The following is a 15,711-nucleotide window of genomic DNA, read 5'->3' as shown; positions in this document are numbered from 1 at the left end:
TGAGGGGAAACTCGGATCAAGCCAAGCATATTTTTGTTGCACTGAGGTTTTTATTTGAGGAAATGTACAGTATTATTTCTCTTTTTAATCTCTCCCCGTTTCTCTTTCTAATTCATCCTCTAATGAATTATTCATTTTCGATACCCACATTCTCTTCAGTTGCTGGAGCCTATCCCAGCTGCCATTGGGCAGAGGCTGTGCCCTCTTCTTAGAGAAAGCATAAAGATGCAAAGGCCCCAGCCTGGGCTTTGCACCCACAAACTTCTGGCTGTGAGGCGATGGTGCAGTGCACCTCTGTGTCGCCTATGATAACATTAGCCTCTCTACGTCCAAAAATCAACACTGAGAAAGACAAATTGCAGTATTGCCATGCAAATAATTCAGGGTCAGTTGAACAAAATAGAAAACAACACAGAGGCAAGTTCAATATTTTGTTTATTACAACACAAGTGTCTTATTTTTTTCCTACAATTTTTCACACAGGCAAAGCAAACAGTTTGAATGGATAGAAAGATTTTAAAAATCAGTAAATAAAATCCTGTAGATGGATAAAATAAACTGAAATTAAAAATAAAGCAGGAGAAAATGGATGGATGGATGTTAGATTTTAAAAATGCTCACTGCAAAAAAAAATCAAAAATCAAATGAGGATTTTTTTTTTCTGTCACAATGTAATGTTCCATAGAGCTTCTGTGATTTTGCTAGTTTGTAGTTGCGGTCATTTCTTCTGCTTCAACATCGGTATGATGGTCTGTCTTGGGGCCACCCCATTAGGGCACTCTTCATATGCACTGCTCAGGCACTGCTGGGTTGCGCTCAGGCACACAAAACAGAATTTGGTTTTACACCTCGTACACACCAAGCTTCTACAGTAGCGCTTGCTGTGTCCCAGCAGCATGCCGCAGTTGGGACAAGCGCGGATAGAGGGACAGTTGTCAACGCCCTTCACGTCTTTGAAGACGATGTTTGGGCACTGCGCCAGTATGTCCAGAGGACTTTGGCAGCCTTTGTTGTCGCAGCGGTCCGAGCGCGGGCCTGGACCTTTCCACTCATTCATACACTGCCAACAAAATGCATAATTCTGGCCTCTCCTTTTGGCGCACACCAAGCACTGCACATTGAGGTTGTTGGGGTCCTTTCTGCTCACCAGACAACTGCAGCCAGGACACTGGAAAGACAAGTTATGATGACTGTGACTCACCTATTGTTCACCACTTGCCCAGCACAACCATTATTACTTTGATGATTAGGACCACATGACTTTCTTCTCAGGCCTCGTCCATCAGTGACGTCATATTCAGTGAGGAAATGAATTACCATCAATATGATGGTACGGCTTGAGAATCCATAGAGATCTGATTTTGTCAAAACTAAAAGGAAACGTGTGTCATGTGTCACTAAGGTCCCAAAAGGTTTGACTTACACGCTTGACCTCCAGGAGATTGCGGGCAGCATTCTCAAATATCTTCCTTTCAAAGTTCTCGGCTTCCTCGGGCGTCAGGAGAGCCATTTTGTACACCTCCTGGATGGACCACTGGTTGTTACAATTGCCACACACAAAGTTGCACTGACCCTATGGGATGCACAATCATATTCAAGCTCATCACTTCGTCCAACCTCACACATATCTACATTGTTTGCCAAAATGAGACAAAAATCATGAGTTTTCATCAAGGTTTAGCGTGACGTGAACTTCATACATCGTCTAGCTGCTTGAAGCACCAGTCAGTGAGGGACTGCGGAGTGACAGCGTGTCCGCAGGACATCTCTGCCCGAGGAGAGTCGTATCCCCAACACTCGACTGTGGGGGACACACAGACATTCAAGTTAAGGTCCCAATGGTTGTCCAGTTCCAAAGGATTCAAAATATGTCCTCTACATCCCTTGAGGTCAGTATTGAATCATTGGACGATCCCTGACCAACCCTGAACACTCAATGCCAAGCAGGGGGCCAATGCAGTGTCTACGTGATACGCAGCTATACGCCGTATAACCACTAAGGATCCGAATTACCATGCAACCACTTATAAAATGTGCAAAGATACATATCAGAAAGTTGTTTTTGGAAACGTTCACTTTCCCATTCACAAATATGATTAAAAGCATGTTGACTGTACTGATGTGTTTGAAAGTCAGCCATTGCGTTAGTGCTGCTTTTAGATAATTTATTTGCGTTTGCATCACTTTTTGCACTTGATTGCAGAATTTTATTTTATTTTTATTTTTATAATTTATATAGAAGTGTGTTAATTGTCTATTATTTTTTCCATCAGAGTATACCCACTGGAATAAACTAGATTAGACCACTGGGGCAATGGGTACCATTCTTATTGTCTTACAATTCTACCACTAGACCACTGAGCTGGCGAAATTAATTATTATTTAATTAAGTAATTAATAGCGAGATGGCACCATTAGAGAGTTTGGGCTCAAGAGTGACCGTTCCCACTTACAGTCCATCTCGTCATCCCTGTCCACGAACCGGAGTCTGCGGTCGTCGGGGTCGTAGCGCTTCCGGCCGCTGTCGGTGGTGTCGATGGAGGTGTAGGGGTGGTCGATGTCGTAGAAGTTGAAAGTGTCTGGTTCAACGGCCTTCGGCGGCACGATAGTCCGAGGCTTCTTCTTCGATTTCTCTTTCAGTTTTCTTGACAGAGCGTTCCCCATGTTGACGCAGTCCCGGCTGGACCGAAACTCTCGACGGTTTGAACGGTTTGATTGCCTTCCCTCCCCGCCCCCAAGCTCGTGAGGTCACGTGGTGTCTGTTTGACACGCGTTGTCTAACAGTCAAGAACTGTTGCTGTCGTTTCAGTCCAACATTCCAGTGAGACGGAGACTGACAAACCAAAAGGTTGCGATTGGACTGAGTTCGGTTCTGCGGGACTGTTGTTTGTGTCACAATGGGAATCCAGCTCCAGGTGAGAAAACCCGAAGGGGGCGACTTCAAGCTGGTCGACTTGTGCAGCAGTCAGGAGGAGCTGAAGAGGATGACCATCGCCCAAATGAAGGAAAGAATAACAAAGCAATTAGGACTTGGTTCGTATAATTTACTCTTCTTGTTGTTTTAATCGTGTGATGCATTCTGTATCAAGCTAAATTTGTGCACATAAGATTAAAAAAATAATAATAATAAAAAAAAAATCAGCATTAGTTTTTGTTTTCTTAGTCGCATCAGAAATCCCTGTTACGTTAAGCGCTTTCTTTATTTCCCACTCACCCAGGTACAATCGATGAGTTTAGAGTGATTTTCCGGACCGAGCATCTGGACGACTGGGCCTTTGTGACCAGATACGAGATCAAGCACATGTCCACCATCCACACTGTTCTCTCTCTGGACGGAGGAATCTGATCCGGACCCGAACACACTGCCGCGTCAAGTCGTCGGACGACAATAATGAATTGATTCCAGTTGTTTAAATTGTTTCAGTTCATTTTAATGAACGGCGTTGTGTTGATCTCACACTCAAGTTGATTTCTGCCTTTGATTTAACTGAATTTTGTTGTGATATTTTTCTGGATCAGCAATTGTCAGCTATAGAGCGCACCGGCAGTTTACAAAAATACTTGTATAATACAAGCATTGAAGTGAATAATAAAAGAACTACATATTTATTTGTTGTGATTGTACTTATATTATTTTAAATACTAAGTAGTCTAAATTCAGTAAATGACAGCAAGGTTTATATGTTATATATTTATATTTCTTTGTACAAGAAAAAATAAATTTGTACTCTCAACAATTTGTTTTAATCTGACAATCAATACATTTCCTCAAGTAATATTAGCATGTTGTATACATTTTTGATACATATTGATATCAAATAATAGTAATAAAATCATTCAATTTCATTATTATTATTATTATTATTATTATTATTATTATTATCATGATTATTATTATTATTATTATTATTATTATTATTATTATTATTATTATTATCATTATTATTATTATTGGCGGGCGACACGGTGGCGCCTTGGTTAGCGCTGCCGCCCCACAGCAAGAAGGTTGTGGGTTTGATTCCGGGGGCCCGGGCCTGGAACCTTTCTGTGTTTGCATGTTCTCCCTGTGTCTGAGTGGGTTCTCTCCGGGTTCTCCGGGAATATGCATGTGAGGTCAATTGAAGACTCTAAATTGTCCGTATAGGTGTGAGTGTGAATGGTTGTTTGTTTCTATGTGGTCCTGCGATGAACTGGCGACTTGTCCAGGGTGTCACCCTGCCTTCGCCCTAAGACAGCTGGGATAGGCTCCAGCAGACCCCTGTGACCCTGAATAGGAATAAGCAGGTATAGAAGATGAATTAATGAATGAATGAATGATTATTATTGGCTGTATTTCCCCAAAGTCAGACGCTTCCTTCTTGAAGACGGTACTTTCACTTCTGCAGGGTGTGCCTTTTCATTTTAGTTACCGGAATTTTTTTTTTTTTTTTTTTTTAATTGCTAGGTTGACGAGAGGGCGTGTATTTTGTCGCATCCTTTTCCAGGAAGAAAATAAAGTCGGAGCAAATATGCGGACGAGCTGCTGTGACGTCACAAGCAGCCATCCTCACCCTGCTGAGTGTCGGAGGCTCGGTGCGTCGAGCTCCTCCGCACAACTGATCCAAGCAGCGCCATCTTCTCCTCAGTCTAACTGCAGGACGCGTGAGTCGCACTCAACTCATTTCTTATTCCATTCATTTGCTTTTACATCCGTGAACAAATGTGTTTACTTTAAAAGATGTATGAGCCGAAATGACCGATCAGGAGACGGGAGGGGCTCGCACCCGTGTGGGGAAAATGTTCGTGCTGCCGTTGGTGCGTCCGTGCACCGCGGTGAGTCCAATAAAACACAAACCTATATGTCACGACACAAAATTCTCAATGCTCACCTGGAACTACTTTTTTATTTATTTATTTATTTATTTATTTAAACATTCTGATCTAGTCTGTCGCACTTTGAGAGGACTGAGGGAGATTTTAGAACAAAATAAGTAACTCAGAATAACGAATAGTGAGCGGAAAATGTTCTGATTCGATCTTTTCTAGCGGAGACAGGCGTGAAATTTGGTTCATGTAAGATTTCAATGAAACACAGGACACGTTACATCTGCTAAATGCCTATAATTGGCTTTGGCAAGGCGACTGTTCCAAGTGATTGAGGGTTCCTCTGAGGAACAGCGACCCCTTCTGGACCCGCCTGCGTGTCAACTTTTTGCGTTGAACTCAAGTACAGAGAACGGCCTACAGTTCTGCTGTTGCTGCAGCAGCCGCTATGGTTGCTGCTGCAGCTGCTGTTGTTATCAGAAACAATGATCAAACTATGACACGATGCCAACTTAGTTTTTTTTGCCATGAACAAAACAAGACACTAATAATAATTATATGTGAAGTGGAAATTCAAAGGGAGAAGGATGAGCAGCTCCAGAAAACGAGGCCTGGAAGACGACGTCAAGGCGGCAGCAGAGAAGAAACCAAAAGGTAATCATAATAATAAATCGAGGTGCCACAGAATTTTCCAAACTTTGCAAAAGCGATGTGTCTCGTCTACACATTCTCTTCATTTTAAGCTCTTAAGTGAGGCTATATAGTGAAGAGTGCCCTGCATGCCAGAAAATATTTTCCTTTGGAGGACTGTGGGGAAAAAGAGACACAGGATATTAAAAGAACCACTCGCTTATTCGCCATTACTAGTGGACACTGTGCGTCAAAAGCTTGACAGTTATCCTGAAACGACTTGACAGAAATACCGTGAAACTTTCATGAAATAACGTGATGCACCTCTGCAGTGGAAAAAGAAACACAGAGTGTTTTCTTCCCTCAGGCTCTCCTTCACCAGGAGTCTCTCATGGCCTGTACAACCAAGGCGCCACGTGCTACCTCAGCAGCGTCCTGCAGCTTCTCCACATGACTCCTGAGTTCCATGACAGGTCTGATTCAGTGGCTTGTTTCCAGTGGTGCAGCCAGAGGGTGGCGCTCCCTACCCCTGAAATCTAATTGGACACCCCAAGTGCCACCCCGAAAATTGAATTGGCCCAGGGTGGTAGTTTGATGTGAATATGCTGCCATATTCAGGAGCTTCAGATTCTCCCTCTGCTCAACTAGATTTGTGTTTTACAACGCAGATTGAAATTATTAATGAACTCTTTTCAGGGGATTGTATCGTCAATTATGGAGCAAAAACGTTCCCCTTTTAATGTGTTGGTTTTACTTGTAAACTTCAGCAAAGTTACTTCTACTCAAAAGGCTGCAGCACACAACAAGGAGCGTCGACAAGGAGCTGAGACACATCTTTGACAAGATGAAAATGTATAAATGCGAGACGCGCAGCATCACACAGTGGCTGGCCATTAAAAATGGTGAGTGGTTCAGAGAGCAAGATTTTACAACAGTCAAAATCTCGGCGCGAAATCACGTCATGACTCTCTCTGCAGTTCATCAACAATGCGACGCTGCCGAGTGTCTGGAGATGATTCTGAATAAAGTCAACCCACACGTCTCTGAGGTGAGCACCTGCTGCAATCAAGTTCCACTAGAAGGACTTTTCTCATTAGAGTTACTGAAAAATATATATTTGATTGATCTGATTGGTGCAATAAGGTTTTTCGTGGAGAGCTGATGTACACGACGAGATGCGATAAAGGTTGCGTCATCAACAATGAGACCACGCCCTTCTGGAGCATCCCCCTGTCACTGAGAGACAAGAACACGGCATCTGTCGATGTGGTAGGAGACAGAAAATCCACCTACTTCATTTCACAGTGGCAAGTTATCAACATGTGATTCCTGCTAAAGACAAATTATTGCAAGGCGCATAAAATATCAGTCCAAGCAAGATGAGGCACAATAGGGAAAAATTACCGGAAATGATTATTGTCAAGCATTCACCCATTTATTCATACGTTCAAGGCTATGAGGAAGTCTGAAGGGTCATGATGTGTCTGGCTGCATCGTTTTCATTAAAGACAAATGTAGCCTAAACCAAGACCAAAAAAGCCTCCCATTTTAACATTAGTGTCATTACTATGGTTTAAAAAAAAAAAAAAAAATAGATGGGGGGAAAAAAGAAAACCGCGAGCTGCAAACTGCAAAAACAAAATTCTTCTAAAATTTCTGTTTACGGTTTCCAAAGGACAAGACACACACACACACACATCAGTACAGAGCACCAGCGGTCAGTTTGATTAGGTTCTTTGTCAATACATTTGTTCCTGAAAGTGACACATTTTGTGTTTGCCTGAACAGCAGAGAAATTTGAATCACATTTTCGAGGAAACCCGATTCAGCGGAGACAACTTGGTGCACTGCGACTCTTGTGAGAAGAAATTGGAGGCGAGCAAAGTGGGTTTCCCCTCTTGTTGGAAAACTGTGCTGTAATATTGATGCATTTGAATTGAGTCACATGCATTGGAGCTGCAGCTGCTGACTGACAGTATTTGTGTGTGTGTGTGTGTGTGTGTGACCTCCAGACGTGTGAGATGGTGCGGTACCCACAGATCCTAACACTTCTCCTCAAGAGATTTGAATTGGATTACAGCACCGGCACCTACTCTAAGTCAAACCGCTGCATGAATGTGCCACTGGTCCTGCAGGCCCAGGTGAGTCTCACAGGAACTTTTATAGTTAGTTTTCTTCCCAAGGCTCCACTTTTAATCAAATATGACATTAATCTTGCGGAAAATCCAAAAATCCATCTTAACAGTCGTTCTGACTGGTTTTATTGAGCCCACATTGGTTCTTTGTTGTACAAGAAAAACAAAACTTCTGAAAATTGGTTTTCCCATCCTGTTGTTTGATTTCAGGAAAAAAGCTACGAACTGTACGGAATAGTTAATCACATGGGCAATCTGCAAGGGGGACATTACACCTCCACTGTCCTGTGCAGTGAGGACGACACCTGGTACACGTTTGACGACACAAGAGTAGAAAAGGTGAAATTTGAAAATGTGAAAAATGTCTGGCGGTTCAGACACATGAATAATTGTGGCTGAATGCTCTTTGTGTTTTTCTTTTTTTCATAATGCAGAATGAAAATCCCCCATTTGGAACGAGCAAGGTTTTCAAGTACGTTTCATTTTCATTTTGTTTATTATTGGGTATCAGGTAAAGGTTTGAAGCATTTTAAGACCGATTTAAAGCTCACATGAGCAAAAACTGTTTGGGGAGATGATCGATCAAAAGCTTGAAGAGCAGGCTGGAGATGGTGGAATATTCCAGAGGGAACATTTCCTGAATTTCCACTGTGTTCGCTTCACATATTCATTGATGGAAAAGTGGGTGGGAAAGAAAAAGCCTGTCCAAAAAACAACAATAAACCAACCAAACAAACAAACAAAGCAAAGGTGATTGGAACAACCTTGTGTCAAAACATCTTTGACAACACTGAGAAAACATTTCAGTGGCATCTTTTGCCCATCTTTAAATGCAATGATGCCATGTTGTTTTGAAACCTGCTCTGAGCATCCATAGTGAACAGTGTGTTAGCGACTATGCTCTCGCCTTCCTTCTTCTTCATCAGTGATTTTTATCTCAGCTGGGAGGAAGCAGACTGCCATTCCAATAATAACACCGCCTGAAAACTCTTTCACCTAAAAAATCTCAGCCACTTGTCTGCCTTGCGATGCTATAAAGACATTACAATAATAAAATGTTATCTTGTTTCCGCTTTGTCATGCTCAACAGCTCCAAAAAGGCCTATCTGATCGTGTACAGAGGTGAGACAAGCACAGTGCACCAGGAAATAATCAGCAGATTCTTCTCTTTTGCTCCTTTGATTGACTTCCCCTTCTTGTCAAAGTCTCAGAGGAGCGTAAAAGCAGACGCAGAGAGCATGAGAGCAAAAGTAAAAGTCAACAGCAGAAGAGCCCTGTGAGGAAGGACAGGAACCAGGATGTTCTGCGCGATCGTGGCTGGGGAGAGGACCAGAGAGCAGAAGAGGACATTCCCTTTGTCAATGGAAACCACAGCAACACCCACTCAATCAGACAAAAGCCAGGAGAACTTAGGATGACGCAGAGGAACAAGACGGCACTGGGTAAATACAATTTTAGTGTATTTTAGAAATCTGTAGTTCAAGCAGTGGTGTAGTTTATTCCAGTGGGTAAACTCTGGTCCACCCCTCCTGAAGCGCAAAAAATGGTGCAAATACAAATATATTCTCTAGAGTGGCAGAAAAGCAATGGCTGATACTCATACATTGTACATATGTCATACATTGATCATACATTGAACATTCTTTTAATCACATTTTAAACAGGAAAGTGAACTTTGTGTCAAAAAACCCGACTGATACGTATCCTTGCACATTTGTTAGTGGTTGCACGGTAATTCGTGACCTTTTCTGGTGGTTATACGCCTTATAGCTGCGTTTCACATAGACTTAACCACTGCATTCAAGTGCATGGCTGAAGAAAAGCGTCCCCTGGTTTTGTTTTACCCCCCAACAGATCAGAATCAACCAAGCAAGTCCAAGCAATGTGACATTCTGAGGAACCCCATCCTGATCGCTGTGGCGGTCGTCAGCTGCATGATCATTGGAATCGTCATCGTTGTGTTAGTGGTGTGAGGACGTACAGTTGCAACTTACCCAGGGTTCATTAGGAAATATCAACTAACCATGGAGTACTGTCAGTGTGATCATATGTCAGCAGTGATATCTGATTATTTTTTTAATGTGAACAATGAAGAGACGCAATGAGTATATAGATTTGGTATGTTTTATTATTTCTCTAGTCTCTTTTCCAAGAATATGATCTTCCCTCATTTGCATTGTTTACAACAGATTTCTGTATGCACATAATAATCACATTTATTGTTTTTAGCATTTTATATCCTTTTTCCTGTCAAAAATCAGACATTGTGAGTCTGTGAATATATGTTCACTTTTGTGAAAAAAAATAAATTGACGTCATTCTTCTATTTTTCATTTAAATATAGAAATTCAAAAGCCCTCCTGGATTCAGTCTGAGATGCAATAGTAGAATCCAAAACAGTGTTAAACATGTCAACACAAAATGGACTATTTTGACAAGACAATGCCAATAGCATGTAAAAAGATTGAAGGGACTTTTTATTACTTAATGAGTCCATGAACTTACTTTGCAGAGAATGCATGAATACCAGTCAGCTAATTTTGCCGAAAAAACAAACATTGTAGGGTCAACGAAACATGGTAATTAAACTCCAGGGGTCTGTTGTGGTGGCAAATGGATCCTGACCCCAAAGGAGAATAGTTTCCTATTGTGGGCCACGACCACAGCCAGGAGACAGACAGCAGCAGCCGCAGCAGCAGCAACGACACCAACACAGCTCACTGTGGCTCCAGCAGCGGAAGTCGTTGAGGTTCCACTCAGATCCCTGTCCAGGAGGTGGCATAAAGAGATCTCAATATGAGGTATATTTGAATGTGATGCGCAACTATACGCCGCATGACCACTAGAGAAGGTTCTGAATCAGCGTACAACCACTAAAAAGTATCAGCCATTGCTTTAGCACCGCTTTAGAGAATATATTCGTATTTGCACCACTTTTTGCACTTGATTGCTGAAACTTTATTTTTCACATATATAAGTGTGTTAATTATTTATTTGTTTTTTCATCAGAGTATACCCACTATGACAACACCGCTGGTGTATTAGACGTCACGCTTACCTTGCGACAGAAGTAGGAAACGTCTTACGATGGTCAGACAGAGGCTTGACATCAGCGTAAAGACACAACCGCTGGTCAGGACAGAAAACCAAACCCTGATATCCTTTAATCTAAAATAATTTAAAAAAAACAATAATGCTTTACTGCTCACATCAGTAATAAATAAAATGAATCACATTACACAACCTTGTATGTTAAACTGTTCAAAATGTAATGTTATTATGCATTACATTGTAAAACTATCATTATAACCTATGTCTTTTTCTTTTTTTTTAGCACCTCAGTTGCACCCCCAGCTGGACAGTCCACCCATGCAGAGCCCCACACCTGGATCTGGTAGCTGTTGGGCCCAGTACACTTATGTCTGTAACAGCGGCCCTCCACTGAACCGTCAACCTGGGAGAACTGATTCGAGGAGACGGAGCAGACGGAAGTTAAAATCCAAGGGAAATTAAAACCAATATTTGTGAGTAATTCGGGCTTCCACAAACCCGTCTGGTAAGATTGGCAAAGAAACAGCGGCTCTCCGGGCCAAATATTTGCCCTTGCCAGTTCTGTCCTGCCAACATCTGTGCATTGTCTTCTTTCCAACACTCACTCTAGAAGGCAAAGGGAGGAAAAGTGCGTGAAACCACAAATCTCATTCATAATAATGTGTGGAGAGTTTGAAGTAAATATCAAGGTTAGTATATAACAGTCAAGAGAGGTCAAAACTCACCCCATTCTTTAAGACTCTGTAAACCCGACAACCCTCAAGGTATTGGTCGGTTTTGCACTCCCCCTTATGGAGATGAAGGTAATGACACCCAGAACCACTGACGCAAATGAATCGTAGGAAAAATAAACTTAAATTTTGCTTAGAAATGCAGTAATTTTAATGAATTGTGTTTAATGAAAAGTCTACCTGCCCGTGCAGAAAAAAGCTGAGGATTTGTTGAGACACGTTGATAAGGAACCAAACAAGCTCCCCTCACCTACAAGATCATATATACAGCATGTTTTTTTGGGGGGGGGGGGTTCAATTCACAGTTGCATGTTTGCAGTGCATCGAGTTGAGATTTTATTGCTCGACAGGCTGGATTTTTGATCAAGGCCGGTCGAGACACAGTCAACACTACAATGACACGAAAATAACAGAAAAGAATCCAGTTCCGGCCGTTTTACGCTCTGTTTGTGAGCCCCAGAGTGACACCCTGCCCGCTTATTCTTAGTTAATTTATCTTTTAATTTTATAAAGCAAAGTTGTTTTTTTTGAAAATGGTTCAAAATACTTGGCAAAGCAGCAAAATGTTAAAGAAAATTATTAAAAGACACCTTGCTGAAGAGATGTTGCGGATTGATTTAGAAGCAAATTTGAATTTCAAAAAATATACTGGTCATTTATTTCTGTTTTGTTGCGACTTTTCTTTGATATCTACAGTCTTGGTCTTGTCTTGGTCTCGAACCACAAATGTCTTGGTCTTGTCTGGATCCTCTCTAGTCTAGATAGTGTCTTGGTGTCGGCTGGTGCCATCTTGCCTACAACACTACTCACCCTGTCCCCAGACGAGGCTCTGTGACCTGGTCAGGTTGACTGTGTACCAGCCAGTGTCCTGCAGGGCAGCCAGGGTGATTGCATCCACCCTGACTGTCGCTGGGTCGCCCAGCGTGGCCGTCATGATGGAGCCCTGCAGGGTCCGGGACTCCCAGTGGGAGGACGCTCTGCCCGAAGGAACATCCTGAACAAGTGGTGAAGTGTAAATATTGACGGGACAGTTTGTCAGTGTGTGAAAACCGAGGGCCAGTGTGTACCTGGTTCTCCAGGGGGCCTCCCAGCTCTGGCTCACTGGACACCAGGTGCCTTTGCAGAGCCCAGATGACGGAAGGCGTGTAAATCCTTGTTTGACCCGTTGCATCAGACTGGGTCACTTTGCAACGTGGGGAACATTGAGCTGTTAAATAAATTATTTGAATCATGATTATTTCACTCGCTTTTCTCCACAAATGAAAACAATAAAAGAAAAGTTTTGGGGCAAAAACAATCAAATTCTGGTAATGAAACATCGTGAGTCTTTTATTCTTTAATATGACTTGTTTGTCAGTAAAATTCAAATTCCAACCGCAAAGCCTCAATATCGTAAAAGAATACATACGGTCATGCATTAAAATATCTTTATAAAATGGTGGAATTGTAAGAATAAAAAAAACATACTTGGTACCATGCAATTCATAAATTAACCTGAGTTTTCTAAACTGAAACAATTCAGAGGTCGATTTCTATTTACATTATTTAGATTTATGCCACTGCATCATAAACGATACGAATGACCTTATAACCGCAGCAACAAAAAAAAAGACAGCACCTGCTTTAAAATGTGTAGCGTTGGAGGAGCAGGCCCTCCAGGTGTGAAAGAGATGTCTGGAGAAACCAAGCGCGTGGAACAGCTCATGGATCACAGTCTGTGGAGCAGAAAAAACAGGTCAGCGCACACAATTTAGGTCGTAAACACACATTCATAAAGTGACCAGTGCAGCCAGAGGTGTAGTCTATACGCAGGTATACGCCATATAACCACAATGTAAATGGTAAAACAGTAAAAACACAGTATAAATATAGCAAAAACACAGTAAAAGTGACCGATATTCTCAGTTATAATAACATAACTGAGAAAGTTTGGTTGCGCTTCATGTGACTCATGAAGTAGCTCTCGGGTTCAAAAAGGTTGGTGACCCCTGAACTAGACTGCACCACTGGATGTAGCATTATTCAGTACCTGCACTGCGGTCTGATGGCTGTATGCAGCTGCAGTCAGCCGGTCCCTGCAGACCACCACCACCCCGGCCACCGGGCGGCCGCGCCCGTCCGTCTGGCAGTGGGTGGCGTACGCCAGCACGCTGGGCTGAGGACGTGAGGAGATGAGAGAGCACGGCGGGTCGAAGCCTTTCCAACTCTACGCCAGAGACTCCAGTGTTGTTCACTCAGCGGGTCTTTACCTCCACTTTACACTTGTGGGTGGTCTTGACGTGGAGGTAGAGCAGGAAGTCCGTGCGAGGGAGTCCGGCACCATCCGGGCGCAGCTCAATACTGCGAGGAGAATCTGCCTCCGGATAAATCAGACAACCAGCCAGGTGGTCGTCTGGGATCTTTGGAGGACGAGGTGGCAGAACAAAGCTTGACGTGGTTGATGTGTGTGTGTGTGTGTGTGTGTGTGTGTGTGTGTGTGTGTGTGTGTGTGTGTGTGTGTGTGTGTACGTGGCCATGTGCAGTTTGTTTGTTTCACAGATTTAAGGTACAGAATGGAACATGTAAAGGATCTATTGGCACTAAATGGAAAAAGAAAAACATTCCTGTGTTTTTAATGAGGTAGAGCTTCTAAAAACAGTTTAAACAAATAGACCTCAAATAATTGAGGTGTTTCATTCACTAATGATTCAATAATGAGCCTTTAAATTTGCATGACCACCTTTAAAACAACTTATAATGGGTTTTGTGATGTAATCAGAAAACAAACCAGACAGAAAGTAGGGATTACAGTTAATATAGTCTGCAATATGCTGCCTCATTATGATAGCACGCAACTAAATTTTATAGACTGGGCTTTACCACTTACCGTCACATCCAGGCATGTCTCAGATTGGTAGTTATGGTTGGCGCGACCACACCTGCAGAGGGAATAACGAAGGGAATAAAAGCTCCTCCGATTGACTGTCACATTATTTCTCCCTTTCAAAAAGTCAGGTGAAGTGTCTCAAATAGAAACAAACAATCTTGCAAAGATAAAAATGATGCTGTTGAACATTCTTTATATGTACTGTACACGCATGCACGCGCATAATAGCGACACCTGTTGTAGTTTGCAGTGCTTGAATTCCTCCACACGAACTTGCAGTATTTGTTGACGTCTCGGCTGAGGAGCAGTGGACCCAACGCTCTGTTCACTGTTGAAAATTTATAGTTAATAGTCATGCATGCTGATCTGTGTGTGTGTGTGTGTGTGTGTGTGTGTGTGTGTGTGTGTGTGTGTGTGTGTGTGTGTGTGTGTTCCACCTGACAGTACAGAAGACGCCACTGTGAGAGCCTCCTGAACTGCAGCTTGCAGCCTCTCCCTTTCTGCCTGCAGCAGGTTGCTGCTCTCCTGTGTCCTCCAGCTGTGGATCCTGATTGGCTGAGGAGAGGAAGGTGTTTCTCTCAGGCTTCTCCTCGGCCTCCCAGACAGCGCACGCTGAAGTGTGGACCTCCTGTCTCGACTTTTTCCGCTTTGGCCAGTTTGGGCGCCAGCTTCAGGCTTCACTGATGGGTCACCTGGCTGCACGGGTGCGGCTCGGATCACCCTGGTTTGGGCCTGGACCTCATCAAAGATGCATTTCTGTAGGACCACGGGTATCTCCACCACTGCCAGGGTCAGAGCGAGTGTCGCCACCCAGAGTCTCTGGGATGGAAGCAAAAGCATGATTCCAGCTGGAGCCGTCAGCAGGTAAAACTAGTTTGAATTCTGAGCCTGAAATTCAGCAGGAAAAAAGAGCAATTATTTCAAGTCAACAGCGTTGATAATTATTTAATAAATATTGTCTTCAGCCCATCTGCACCCACATGTCCTGGACATGTTGACAAGAAATCAAACTAATGCAAAGTATAATCTGTCAAATTTCACACAAGATATCCAACAACACATGATGTTTTTAAATTACACTACTACTGTTACTGTAGTCATGTTGCATTTACATTTGTGGGCAAGCCCTGCTGTATTTTGCTCTCTCCCAAAAAAAAATTATAATGCAACATCCACTTAACTGTCCCCATCTGAGCTGTTTCCACACACTGCCTTGCATACATGCATCAACAGTTGCACATAAACTCTGTTTATTCCCATCGAAATAAATAACAATTTAATAAAAAAAATAAAAAAAAGTTCAATGGAATTACCTTATAAGCAGGTTGAACTGTAGTTCTTCCACTCAGGTAACAGCTCTGCGACCCTGTTTTGAAGTGAAGCCCTGCAGCTGCTCTTCCGAAGCAGTCCGGTTCAGGAGCTTCCCCACCACTGAATCCCACACACAGGCGTTGTGAATACAAAGCACAATGCAACGACTGTCCCGTGTTGTTAC

At 42.7% G+C, this 15,711-nt stretch overlaps 3 protein-coding genes across 9 annotated transcripts; 1 reads left to right on the top strand and 2 right to left on the bottom strand.

Annotated features, from left to right (window-relative positions):
• Window positions 1–47: 47 nt before the first annotated feature.
• Window positions 48–2,698, bottom strand: LOC142889258 (E3 ubiquitin-protein ligase ARIH2-like). Its single transcript, XM_076027885.1, has 4 exons — window positions 2,454–2,698; window positions 1,701–1,801; window positions 1,424–1,573; window positions 48–1,168 (listed from the first exon to the last, which is right to left on the bottom strand). Exons 1-4 carry the CDS (start codon window positions 2,662–2,664, stop codon window positions 719–721), a joined length of 912 nt encoding a protein of 303 aa, XP_075884000.1. The 5' UTR covers window positions 2,665–2,698; the 3' UTR covers window positions 48–718.
• A 1,831-nt stretch (window positions 2,699–4,529) lies between these two features.
• Window positions 4,530–10,745, top strand: LOC142889520 (uncharacterized). Of its 4 annotated transcripts, none has more exons than XM_076028316.1 (14): window positions 4,545–4,641; window positions 4,718–4,812; window positions 5,370–5,457; window positions 5,801–5,906; window positions 6,223–6,335; window positions 6,411–6,481; window positions 6,577–6,702; window positions 7,222–7,317; window positions 7,446–7,574; window positions 7,779–7,907; window positions 8,003–8,040; window positions 8,659–8,690; window positions 8,774–9,010; window positions 10,578–10,745. In XM_076028316.1, the coding sequence occupies exons 2-14, from the start codon at window positions 4,732–4,734 to the stop codon at window positions 10,640–10,642; spliced, it is 1,311 nt and encodes a 436-aa protein (XP_075884431.1). In that variant the 5' UTR covers window positions 4,545–4,641; window positions 4,718–4,731; the 3' UTR covers window positions 10,643–10,745. The 4 variants fall into 4 exon arrangements, with proteins under 4 accessions (XP_075884432.1, XP_075884431.1, XP_075884428.1 ...); XM_076028313.1 differs by lacking the exon at window positions 10,578–10,745 and adding an exon at window positions 9,423–9,892; XM_076028317.1 differs by lacking the exons at window positions 4,718–4,812; window positions 10,578–10,745 and adding an exon at window positions 9,423–9,892 and having other exon boundaries at window positions 4,530–4,641.
• On the bottom strand, window positions 9,679–15,666 carry cirop (ciliated left-right organizer metallopeptidase). Of its 4 annotated transcripts, XM_076028309.1 has the most exons (15): window positions 15,530–15,666; window positions 14,654–15,104; window positions 14,451–14,544; window positions 14,217–14,268; window positions 13,600–13,749; window positions 13,380–13,505; window positions 12,969–13,065; window positions 12,418–12,557; window positions 12,161–12,344; window positions 11,531–11,600; window positions 11,345–11,441; window positions 11,118–11,225; window positions 10,906–11,031; window positions 10,627–10,736; window positions 9,679–10,332 (listed from the first exon to the last, which is right to left on the bottom strand). In XM_076028309.1, exons 2-15 carry the CDS (start codon window positions 15,054–15,056, stop codon window positions 10,152–10,154), a joined length of 1,938 nt encoding a protein of 645 aa, XP_075884424.1. In that variant the 5' UTR covers window positions 15,057–15,104; window positions 15,530–15,666; the 3' UTR covers window positions 9,679–10,151. The 4 variants fall into 4 exon arrangements, 3 of the variants coding, with proteins under 3 accessions (XP_075884424.1, XP_075884425.1, XP_075884426.1); XM_076028310.1 differs by lacking the exon at window positions 15,530–15,666 and having other exon boundaries at window positions 14,654–15,521; XR_012926846.1 differs by lacking the exons at window positions 9,679–10,332; window positions 10,627–10,736 and having other exon boundaries at window positions 11,013–11,031; window positions 11,345–11,407.
• Between the last annotated feature and the right edge of the window lie 45 nt (window positions 15,667–15,711).

This window comes from Nelusetta ayraudi, unplaced genomic scaffold (assembly GCF_046127955.1).
Source record: "Nelusetta ayraudi isolate G7.1 ecotype Tasmania unplaced genomic scaffold, CSIRO-AGI_Nayr_v1 ptg000022l, whole genome shotgun sequence".
Taxonomy (NCBI): Eukaryota; Metazoa; Chordata; class Actinopteri; order Tetraodontiformes; family Monacanthidae; genus Nelusetta; species Nelusetta ayraudi.
The sequence above is the reverse complement of the archived record's forward strand: the minus strand, read 5'-3'. Positions and strand labels throughout refer to the sequence as shown.

Excerpts from the sequence above, each read along its gene's own strand:
- LOC142889520 (XM_076028313.1), top strand. The coding sequence starts at position 4,732 with ATGACCGATCAGGAGACGGGAGGGGCTCGCACCCGTGTGGGGAAAATG. Across the intron at positions 5,907-6,222 it reads ACTCCTGAGTTCCATGACAG|GCTGCAGCACACAACAAGGA; the intron begins GTCTGATTCAGT and ends TCTACTCAAAAG. Across the intron at positions 8,691-8,773 it reads CTATCTGATCGTGTACAGAG|TCTCAGAGGAGCGTAAAAGC; the intron begins GTGAGACAAGCA and ends TTCTTGTCAAAG.
- cirop (XM_076028309.1), bottom strand. The coding sequence starts at position 15,056 with ATGCTTTTGCTTCCATCCCAGAGACTCTGGGTGGCGACACTCGCTCTG. Across the intron at positions 14,269-14,450 it reads AGCACTGCAAACTACAACAG|GTGTGGTCGCGCCAACCATA; the intron begins GTGTCGCTATTA and ends TTCCCTCTGCAG. Across the intron at positions 11,601-12,160 it reads GAGCCTCGTCTGGGGACAGG|GTGAGGGGAGCTTGTTTGGT; the intron begins GTGAGTAGTGTT and ends ATGATCTTGTAG.
- LOC142889258 (XM_076027885.1), bottom strand. The coding sequence starts at position 2,664 with ATGGGGAACGCTCTGTCAAGAAAACTGAAAGAGAAATCGAAGAAGAAG. Across the intron at positions 1,802-2,453 it reads CAGGGATGACGAGATGGACT|TCGAGTGTTGGGGATACGAC; the intron begins GTAAGTGGGAAC and ends TGTCCCCCACAG. Across the intron at positions 1,574-1,700 it reads GCTTCAAGCAGCTAGACGAT|GGTCAGTGCAACTTTGTGTG; the intron begins GTATGAAGTTCA and ends TGCATCCCATAG.